Source organism: Danio rerio, chromosome 3 (genome assembly GCF_049306965.1).
Source record: "Danio rerio strain Tuebingen ecotype United States chromosome 3, GRCz12tu, whole genome shotgun sequence".
In the NCBI taxonomy this organism is placed as follows: domain Eukaryota; kingdom Metazoa; phylum Chordata; class Actinopteri; order Cypriniformes; family Danionidae; genus Danio; species Danio rerio.
In genome coordinates, this window is record NC_133178.1 from 21,705,297 (window position 1) to 21,717,311 (window position 12,015).

At 32.4% G+C, this 12,015-nt stretch overlaps 1 protein-coding gene across 8 annotated transcripts in view; it reads left to right on the plus strand.

Moving 5' to 3' along the window:
- The window catches only part of hdac5 (histone deacetylase 5), a 122,684-nt gene that overhangs the window by 104,428 nt on the left and 6,241 nt on the right, over nucleotides 1–12,015 (plus strand). For all 8 annotated transcript variants that reach the window (XM_009299384.5, XM_073944355.1, XM_073944356.1 and 5 more), the window contains 7 exons: nucleotides 3,480–3,645; nucleotides 3,741–3,874; nucleotides 6,728–6,848; nucleotides 7,310–7,359; nucleotides 8,401–8,508; nucleotides 8,643–8,698; nucleotides 11,594–11,681. In XM_009299384.5, coding sequence (XP_009297659.1) covers nucleotides 3,480–3,645; nucleotides 3,741–3,874; nucleotides 6,728–6,848; nucleotides 7,310–7,359; nucleotides 8,401–8,508; nucleotides 8,643–8,698; nucleotides 11,594–11,681 — 723 coding nt within the window. The remainder of the gene's footprint in view (nucleotides 1–3,479; nucleotides 3,646–3,740; nucleotides 3,875–6,727; nucleotides 6,849–7,309; nucleotides 7,360–8,400; nucleotides 8,509–8,642; nucleotides 8,699–11,593; nucleotides 11,682–12,015) is intronic.

The window sequence follows — 12,015 nt, forward strand, 5'->3', positions numbered from 1 at the left end:
TGAGCCCCCGTCACCTGCCATAAAGAGAGAGAGAGACAGATGCTGCATGCTGAAGACAGTACCGGCAAAAACACAGGGTTTTTTTTTCCTTCAGTTTTGGGCTATTTGGCTTTTTATAAAGTGTTTTTCAGCATAATGTAAAGAAAATGTCCAAAATGCAAGTGTTTTCAATTTAGGGATTACAATACATATTTTCAGGGTTTTAGGCCTTAAAAAGTATTAAATTCACTGGAATATTATCTTGTAGGTCTTAAGTCATTTTAAACAGGTCTTAATTTTTCTCTGTCCAAGTACCCAATTGGAGGGACATCCATCCAGTCAATCACCAAGAATCCATCTTAATATATATATATTTTTTAAAGAGATACAATTTACAATAGATGTTCGGCATTATAATAGATTTTTCTCTAAATTAAATTCCTTAATTTGGCGGGTGGGGGGGATTTGGGGGTGGGAACACAATTCCTCATGATAATAACAAAGCAACATATCAATTTACATGATACATTATAATCAATCAATTTGGACAAAAAGCCCACAATATTTATTTATTTTGAATATTGAATATTTATTGTATATTTTTAAATTATTTATGTTGTTGTCTCCATAATAAATATACTATTAGCTATGTTAATCCTGTCATGTAAAAAAAGGAAATGTTATGTTGAAAAATAAGTATGCAACTGGATTTTTCTTGTTTTTACACATCAAAATATGTCGCTATTAAATAATTACATTTGACTTTAATTTTTTTTTAAATGGCAACCGACCGGGCCGTAAGCCTTTAAAGGGTCTTAAAAAGTCTTAAATTTAACTTCATTAAATCTGCAGAAACTCTGATTTTACAATGCTTTAAAATATTGCATATTTTTACAATAAAAATCTTACAATAGAAGTTACAATTAAAAGCCGCTCTGAAATATTAAGCACCTGTTTTTTTTTTTCAACAATTTATTTTCAACGGAGAGTTTTTAAACACATTTCTAAACATAATAGTTTTAATAACTCATCTTTAATAACTAATAATAATAATAATTTATTTTATCTTTGTCATGATGACAGTAAAGAATATTTGACTAGATATTGTTCAAGACACTTCTATACAGCTTAAAGTGACATTTAAATGTTTGCCTAGGTTAATTAGGTTGGCTAGGCAGATTTGGGTAATTAGGCAAGTTATTGTATAACGATGGTTTGTTCTGTAGACTGCAGAAAAAATATAGCTAAGGGGCTAATAATTTTCACCTTAAAATGGTTTTTAAAAGATTAAAAACTGCTTTTATTCTAGCAGAAATAAAACAAATAAGACTTTCTCCAGGAGATAAAATGTTATCGTGTGAATGGGGCATAAGAGTGCTAGAGTTTTTTTGAGAGAGAAAGAGAGGGAAAGTGTTTCTACATGTGGTTTGTCAAGCCCACTCACCTGTGTGAAGCACACTTCATAAAAGTACAGTGTTTGTGTCAGTTAATGTGTCAGTGAGATGAATGTTTTCTATAGGTGGCTTGTTAAGCCTACTCACCTGTGTGCAGACTCAGAATATATAGCATTTTAGCTTGGTGTGTGTTGAGCTGGGGGAGAGAAGAGGAGTCGCCCTAAACAACATTTTAGAAAACTCTTAATAATCAATAGATCATCTCGGCAAGTATGGTGATAATTTAATTATTGTTTTATCACACCATTACACAGTTTCGTGCATAATGCTTGCATGAAGAAGGGAATTGTGGATATTTGTGTTTGTGGCGGACCTCATAAACTTCAAGGTCTCATGAAAAAAAAAACTAAAATGAACCCCATCCTCTTGCATGTGCTTCCATCGCACGTTGTACTGCATCAGCGGCTCACGCAAGCACACACTATCCTGCTCATCTGATGTAGAGCAGACTCTCCAGCTGTTTACTGCAGGACACTTTCAGATTTTTGACTAATGTTTCTGTGCGTGAGATGATCCAGATCGTGTGCTTGGACTGTGTTTAGTCTGTTATGATCTTAGCTTACTCGACACATGCACTCCGGTGTTATTTTTAGTATCACTTGCCTACTATTTTAATGTTTAATAGTTTTGACTGAGCTTTTCATTTCAACTTGAGGTCTTTTATTTCATCTGTTTTATTAGTTAGGGCGATTAATAATATTTTTAATATTTATGTAGCTTTTATTTGTTTTTTATTTTAATTGTCTTTTTTTTTTTTTTTGCTCATTTATTTATCAGTTTTATGAAAATCATATCAAATCACTTTTATTGTCACATCATCAGCTGCACGTGTGCTATGATGAGTGAAAAGCTTAGGTGCTGGCTCCAGACAGTACAAAATACAACGATTATATTGTTTTTCTTTTAATCAAGTTCAGTTTTTTTTTCATTGTTTTCCTGTATTTATATTGTTATTAATGATTCTTGGTCATTAAAAAGCATTTGTAAACAATTGGAATCTTATAAACAATCTGAAAACTTATTCAGTTCAAATATTTATCACTAATTATATTTAGAAATCCTGTGATTGATGTTAAATCCTGTGATAAAGGATAAAGGAGTAATTTATATATATATATATATATATATATATATATATATATATATATATATATTTTTTTTTTTTTTAGATTTGAAATTCACACTACTACACATCTTGATTTTAATTCTATAATAGTCCGCATTATATATCTACAGTAATTACATTTTTGGATTTAATTCCATTATATTGTTTTCAAAATTAATAGGCATCTATAAAATGAATTTAAACTAGGCCTACACAATATTGGAAAAATAATATTGCGATATTTTATTTTCTGCGTTAACAAAAATTAAATAATTGCAATGCAAAAAAAATTGTTTTTTTAACATTGCTTTGTCTCATTTCTAGTAGAAATATCTAAAAAAAAATCTTAGATCAGGTAAAAATAATGTTTTATTTTGAAATTCAGATGAAATAAGGCAAAATTAAGAGCAAAAAGTAAGTATTAAGTAGAAAGTATCTGTCAATAGGGTAAGTAAAATATTGTTTTTGCTTTGAAATGTGGATATTTGGATGAGAAACAAAAATAAAAAATTTAAGAAAAAACCTATGTTGCATAAATTGTATGAATATTGATTAAATACAATTTTGCAGCCCCTTGTCAACAATAATCCATTGCATATCTTTGTGATATGACTATTGTGGATGCACACATTGCGATATTGGTGCTGAAACGATATATTGTGCTATAGTTTAAAAACGTTTAGATCAAATGAATTGAACCAAACAGAACAAATTTCTTTAACACTTTTTTTCTTTTATTAAATTAATCTGTCCTGAAGAGAAGCATACATATTTGATATGTAAACTGTAGAATTAAACTAAACTGAACAGAAACGGTTCATAGTGGACTTAAATATGAGATTAAATAAAAATGAATTGATTGGTTCAGCGTGAACTAAATTATGAACAGAACAAAACTGAGCTGCGCTGAATAAAGGTTGTTTGTGTGTTGTTTCCCTCAGTATTTGGACCAGCAGCATGTGCAGCAGCTCAACGTGTTCCAGGCCTCTCTGTCCATCACAGGAATGCCCCACAGACCCCTGGGAAGGGCTCAGTCGTCCCCTGTCACCTCCAGTCTTAAAGGAACAACCCTGAACGAGGTGCCCATTAAGCATCTCTTTACGACAGGTAATAATGATGTGGAAAATCTTTTGAAGCTTTAGCACATGCGATTGATATTGATAAGACTTGAATTTTGGATGATTTGGTCACTGCCTGTGCAGGGCTGGTTTACGACACCTTCATGCTGAAGCACCAGTGCATGTGTGGAAATACCAACATTCATCCCGAACACGCGGGTCGCATTCAGAGCGTTTGGTCCAGGCTGCAGGAAACAGGACTGCTGGGCCGCTGTGAGGTGAGTTTGAGGCGCCACCTGCTGGAAGGGTGGAGGAACAGCAAGAAGATCAACAAGCTTTTTCCACTTACGCAGGGCCCGTTTTTGGGGTTAGTATAGAAAGATTATACACGATGCATTAAATATTTTTTCATTATTATTTGATTTGATGTGCATTACTGTCGTAATATTTAAATATGGTTGGCAATAATGAAGATGACAAAGACATTTGTATATTTTCTGTTAAAGAATCCTGGAAAGGAATCACAATTTGTGCTAAAATTTTAGACAAAGCAAGTGTTAGAACAGCTGTTTTCGACATTGATAATCATTAGAAATCTTTCAAGTGAATTAGTATAAATCAGTAATAGAGGCATAAGAGAATTTGAACAACAACATCCAAACATCCACACTTTAAATGGTATAGTACCAGGTAGCCCGCCAAGTTCACGAGTTGCCTAAAAATAAGTCACCATAGCACTACATATGAGTAAGCTGCAACTAATATTTTTATAGGTATTCTTTTTAAATCAGACTTGCATTGGTGTAAATTTGAAAATTACTTTAAGTTATATATTAAAAAAAAAACTTTAAAAACAATTTCAGACAAATGAAGTGTTGCATATTGATATTATCTAACTTGTTAAATCATTGTTGACAACTACTGTGAGAAATCATTAACATGATCAATGTCTTCACATAGATGAATATTATTAATTATTAATAATACCATGTAATTAAAAGTAAATTAAGAAAAATGTGTTATTTTATAAGTGGTAGCCCTTCACACTAATCGGTACTCAAGAAGTAGCTCTCAGTTTCAAAAAGGTCGGTGACCCCTGGTATAGTATAACAATGGTGCTAATGCATTTTCTCCTTTAATTTAGCTTCCAAGAATCTAAAAAGAGCCGCATAATGTTAACTTATGATATGTTATGATAGCTGTTTTTAATGTTTGGTTATGATTGAATTGCACCTTGTTACAATTATGAAATAGTTTGATAACAGGTAGGAAATATTCACGGGCCAATGACATGACCACATTAAAATGTTATATACAATGTTTTTTTGTTTTTTGTTAATGTTTATAGGAGTACATAAAATATAAACTGACACAAACCAAAACAATAATATCGAAGGGGTAATTAAATACAAATACATTTAGAAAATAAAAGATAATTCTAATGATATAATATAAATATATATGTATATATTTATATTATTTATCATGAATATTGTTTACAATATTTTGTAAGAATTTTTGTATTTTTAAACGAAATTATTAAACAAGCACAGTGGTAATTTAAAGAGAAAAAATGCCAAATAATCATTAATAGGGTTGCATGGTTTACCGGTACTAGCTGGTAGTATATGGCTTCAAAATATTGGCGTTTTAAACGGTAGTATAGTCATTAATGATCTATGTGCAATAGATAAAGTTGCATGTGGAAAAGTCAGTAAAATGCTCACACGTTTCTGCAGAAATAGACCATTTTATTCAAATAGTATGTGGAGCACTTTAAGGTTGCAAAACTATGTAGAATTCAGGCCTTTCATGGTAGCCTATTGCACGTTTTCGGATCAGAATCAGTTAATTTCTGTTCCTGTTAATATGATTTAGTAGCTATAACAACTGCGACAATCTCCTGAAAATAGGAGAGCAACAGGAAACATTGAAACAATTTTTGACCACCTCATATAGCCTAATTTTGTTGAAATAAAAATTTGTAGCTATTTTTGTTCGGTATAATTTGTATATTTATATTAATGTGTCTTTTGTTGGTCGGTATTTCTGACAATTGTCTTTATTTCATAGATTTGAGTTATGAATTACAGTATCACAATACTACTTGGTATCATGATACTTCAACTGGTATAGTATCTTAATATGAATTAATGTTATCACGACCACACTAGTCACCAAAAAAATAAATGAAAATACAACAACTAAATACACATGCACTATATACAGTTGAAGTCAGAATTATTAGCACCTCTGTTCATTTTTTTTCTCCAATTTCAGTTTAAAGGAGAGAAGATTTTTACATTTCTAAACATAATAGTTTAATTAACTTATTTTTAATAGCTGTTTTATTTTATCTTTACCATGATGACAGTAAATAATATTTGACCAGATATTTATCAAGACACTTCAATACAGCTTAAAGTGACATTTAAAGGCTTAACTAGGTTAATTAGGTTAACTAGGCAGGTTAGGGTAATTTGGCAAGTTATCGTATAACGATGGTTTGTTCTGTAGACAATCGAAAACAAATATAGCTTAAAAGGGCTAATAATTTTTACCTTAAAACGGCTATTAAAAAATAAAAAACTGCTTTTATTCTAGCCTAAATAAAACAAATAAGACTTTCTCCAGAAGAAAAAATATTATCAGACATACTGTGAAAATGTCCTTGCTCTATTAAACATGATTTGGGAAATATTTTTGAAAAATTAAATAAATTCAAAAGGGGGCTAATAATTCAGACTTTACCTGTATATATTATAATATATGTTGTGTATTTTATCAATTGGTTATTAGATTACAATTTTTGTAATTTAAGGTCCTTCAACCTTCAAAACCTGAAAATACCATTACATTTTAAAAGTTTTTACCAAGTCTAAACGGGCCATTGGAAATAAATTACAAGAGTCGTAAAGTACTATCGAGTCAAATTCTCTTCAATTATTAATAACCTGAATGAATCAGGGGAATATTATTCCTCTAAATCCTTTTTCTAAAATCACAGAAACAACCCTGTAAGGGCCAGGAAGAAGCCATGTAAAAATAATTGATCAATCGACTGTGACGTCCTTGTTCTGTTTTATAGGTCACTGACAATATCTCCATGTTCTCTCTCTGTTTGTTCACAGAGGATCAGAGGAAGGAAGGCCACATTAGACGAGATCCAGACCGTCCATTCAGAGTATCACACGCTGCTCTACGGCACCAGTCCACTCAACCGACAGAAGCTGGACAGCAAGAAACTTTTAGGTGCGTTTGAGCCGCTCTTTGTTTGATTTCAGGACACCAGAGGATTCTCCTTGGCTTGCTTCCTTCCGATCTAATGGGCTGCTTAAGCAAACCTCCTCTGACAGACGCCTGCGCTGTTTTTAGGTCCTAGACATTTGCCCACCTCCGCTTCTGACTCACCAGCCAACAACTGTGTGTGTGTGTGAAGGTTCAGCTGCGGACAGAGTTGCCATCACTTCCACATGAGACACACTTTTTGAAGTAGCGCACACTGTTTTTGACCTTGAGTGCTCTTTGTAGACAGTGAGACAGATGACGGTTGCGTCAGCCTCATCTAGTGAAGATCCTCAAGACTGAATTAGCCAATTATGTCATTATCTCAATAGATGATAAAGTGTGAACAACAGATGTGGGTTAAATATAACACTTGTTCATGTCAGAGTTTCTAATTCAAGTGTTTTCTTTTTTTTTTTTTTTTGTAGGTCCAATAAGCCAGAAAATGTATGCTGTCCTGCCGTGTGGAGGCATCGGGGTACGGTTATGTCTTTTCATTAAACCTATTGATTTAATAAAGACTTCAATGTAATGTGTAATGCACGTTACTGTGAATGATTATTGTTCATGTTTACTTTATTAATAGTGTAATAATATATTATTATAATGAGTTAATAAAGGAATTGAAACGCATGTTTATATATATATATATATATATATATATATATATATATATATATATATATATATATATATATATATATATATATATATATATATATATATATATATTTCCACCATTTTTTAAAAGCAATCCAAGCTAAATTTATTCTGTCAGAATTTTTGTCAAAATACCTCCAACTTTAAATAAATTTTAAAATTACAATGCAAATAGATGAAATTATATAATATGTATACGTTGTCCCACTAGCCTGATTTATATGACCGCATCACCTTCTTCTTCTGCGTCTTTTTAGCTTAGTACCATGTTTTCGACAGTGGTGATAATTTCAACAGTACGGGCAGTGCATGGATGATCACTCTCCAACACACGATCAATTTAGCCAGAATAAAACAAATAAGACTTTCTCCAGAAGAAAAAATATTAATAAAGTCATTAAATATTAATAAATTAATAAAGTCATTAAATATCAAAAGCAATAATAATTATGATAATTTGTTGTAATTATAACTAAACTATTATTAATAGTAATCACCAATTAACTAATTTATAATTAGCTGATTTTGGGTTTTTTTTCCACATTTTTATATTTATTTTATAATTGAAAATGTCTAATGTTCTAGTTAAATGTGTTGCAGTTATTTATTAAACTAATATCAATAATACCTACTAAACGAATATAGATTATTCATAATTGCATGCAGCTAATCCTCAATCTAACTCAAACTGTATTGTAATTCTTTGATTAATCTATAGCTTAGCACTGATTACAAGTTTCCATTACAATTATAGACATTTATTAAGAAAGTAAGCAGGATAAATTGTGAGCTCATCATTTTGACAGTAGTTCAGTGTAATAATGTATATTGATACTGAACATGGGATATTTTCCTCTAGGTGGACAGTGACACAGTGTGGAACGAGATGCATTCGTCAGGAGCCGTACGGATGGCAGTCGGCTGCGTCATTGAACTGGCATTTAAAGTTGCAGCTGGGGAGCTGAAGGTTCATTTTCACTTCTCGTACCACAGCTTCATGTTTATTTGATGTTCTGCTATAAATATTCCTTGCCTATATTAAATCACATGTGCTTCTGTAGTCTTCATCTTCCTTATCTTCTATTTATGTCTGATGAACAGAATGGTTTTGCAGTGGTCCGTCCTCCTGGTCATCATGCTGAGGAATCCACCGCCATGTAAGTCCAGTAAAATGACTCTTTCTTGGGGGAGTTCATGTGATTTATATATGAAAAGTTTATTTGCCAGTTTAGATTCCAGAAACAGAAATTATAAGTAGGTCCAGACGGATTCTGCCGACTTTTTTTTGCTATTTCTGCGGAGGATTTTGCTAAATATTTGCAGATTTCTGCTGAATTGTTTTAGGAGTATCATAACTAAAACCTTAATATGTGAAATTAAAAATAATATGTTTTTAACTTTTGTTTAATGTTTAAAATGCAAATCCAATTAGATTCCCTTTATTTGGTAAACAAAGCAAGTCTCTTATATAATATCTCTACTAAAAGACAGAAAATATTAATGTACAAACTGCATTGTACATAAATCAGATGAAGATGTTCATATTGTTTAATAATATTACTGAAATTTACTTTAAAACTGAATAAATAAAAAATAGATTTACACATATTTACTCAAGTAAAAAAACAGAATTATTAATTGGGCTAAAAATCTGCAGAAAATCTGCGGAATTCTGCGTGCGCAGATTCCATGTGGGCCCACCTTTAAGATAAGAAACTTAGAAACTATGTTTTTACATTGAGTATTAAAAAGCTCAATTACAAATAATATATTTCTTAAAAATTCTAAATCTATTCTCAGGAGCACAGAAAAATCATACTCGAGTAAAAGTACCATTACTTACCCAAAAATGTAGTGCAGCTAGAGTAAAAGTATCTGTTGTAAATATTAGTCAAAGTATGAGTAAAATGTAGCCTTTTTTAAAAGTACTTATGAATAGTGAATATTTCACTGTGAAATGTTAATGCGTTTATATGCAGTCTGTGCATATTTGTGAAAACATAACCTTGTGTAGTGCATTTAGTTATTGTTTAAGGCCATTTGATGATTTCATGTCATCATACAGTAGACATTCGTCATCTTCTCATCAGTGACATGCTGTCTAAACAGACTAACATCTCTTGCATTCCTGGAGGGCCGCAGCTCTGCACAGTTTTCTCCAACCCTAATCAAACACATCTGATCCAACTAAAATCCAACCAAATCGCATACTTATGCACTATTCTACGCCATTTTGTAGTATAAATAGTGTAAGTAGTGCGTTCACACTGAAAACTATATAAATGATAAGTGCACTTTAATCACGTGGATGATGCGCTCATTCAATCGGTAAAATGATGTGTGTACTTGACACACTCAACAACTGCAGCTTCGCTCACATAGCGGAAGGGGCGGAGCTATCGGGCACACAAGTTGGATTACTTTATTTATTTTGGATTGTGAAAGCAAAATTCTTCTACGAGAGAGATTATACCGCCTCCCCATGAGGAATGTGGTTATACTCATGTCAGGTATTATTTGGTAAATTGGTCATTTATTTCTCTAATTTGGCAACTGACAAACGTCATCAGGGAAACGGTTTAAATTCTCACTTAGTGAAAAAAACATTAGTGCTCCATTTGAGACAAAACTACATGTATATACTATGCTGTTGAGTGTATAAGTACATAATGCATTAGTGTATAGTGTGCCATTTGGGACGCAGCTAAGATGTTCAAGACTAGTCACTAGTAGTCTTGAAAACCTTAATTAGTTGGATCTGATGAGTTTGATTAGGGTTTGAGAAATTGAGTTTGAGACCTATGAAAGGTTTTAAACATCTTCTTGGACACTTTCCAAACATGTCTTGAAATTGGTCATTATGATGCAAAATTATTATTATTTCATTGGACTGGAATCGCAGGACTGGTTTTTCTACTCAGCCAATCTCCATAGACAAGAAAAAAATTAGGTAGTGACTGCAGATAAAAGTAAAAGTACCGATACAGCACTACAATGTACTTAGGGGAAAGTTAAAGTACACATTTTTAAACTATATAGTAAATTACAATTTCTGAGAAAAACTACTCGATTGCAGTAGTTTGAGTATTTTGTTACTTTACACCACTGTCTATTCTAAATCTATTATTGCAGCGCTGTTGATCACTACAAAAAACAGCAATTAATTAAACATTTTTTCTAAAAATTCATTACAATCAATCGCAGTTTTATTTTATTTTGCAATAATTTTACATTTTAAGTCTTTAAATAAATGTAGAAACAACAAAGACAGTATATATTTAATCTATATAGTTCAATGGCATCTTTTTATGAACTCTGAACATTTTCTAATATGTAACCAGTGATTGTAGCCATTCATCGCTATAGCACAACTGAGAGCTATCAAGCACAGTTTAACTGTGTCTTTAATTGAACTTTTTTTGCCAACTAACTGATTCATGACCTGACTGATGATTAACTATGGCATTGCATGCTCGTTATTTGATTTGCTCTATAATATTGCAGAGCGCACTACTGTATTTATGCATCCAATTTCAGAGCAGGTCCTATGAGTGCAGTAATTATGGCTGACAGGACAGGAAAAGTGATTTTCACTGACATTTAGCCTGACAAAATTTCCTCTGACCTGTAGTTCAGGGTTGTTCTACTGAAGCTCCTTTTCATCTAAACTTTTTTTTATGCTTTTTTAGCTTTGTTGAAATGAGTTTGAAAAGTCTTCCATTTTGATGTGGTCACAAAGACTAAATAAATGCAGTTCTTGTAGAGAAAAAAAGACAGAAGAATCAGTTTGACTGCGGTGGCCACAGTTCGTTAATGATCATTGTGTGCTATAATGCTAATTGTAGCACTAATGTGCATAGGTTGTAAAAAGCCATTCATAATAAAATCATACCTGGTCTTAAACGTGTATCCAGTGTTCTCAGTGTGGGGACGTTTGTGTGTTGATGTGGGTTTTGGGTGTCCAGATGTGTGATATCTAGATGGATGAATCATTTATGAGTGTTCGCATACTGTATATAAGACTTCACTTCTCTATGTGTGTGTCTTGGCAGGGGTTTCTGCTTCTTCAACTCAGTCGCCATCACTGCCAAACTCCTGCAGCAGAAACTCGGTGTGGGCAAGATCCTCATCATAGACTGGGTGAGTTTTTAAGGATGTACATGCAATACACAGCCACTTGTTATGCTACGAGGCAAACATCAGTATTAATATAACTACTAGGCTGTTTCCTGTGCAATTAGTACATTTGTGAACTTTCCTACTATGTATTCCACTGTCAAGTGTTAGGGGTATTATAGCAAAGTAGAAGCATTTGGGAAATACAGCAACTCAGCCACAAAATAGTAGAATTACAGAGTGCATACTAAGGTGTATAGAACACAGAAGTCACCAGCTTTCTTCAGGCTCAATAGCTACAGTCCTTAAAAGTTTGGTAGTCTTCATATTTGCTTAAGAAGAGTGTGTAGAGATCTTC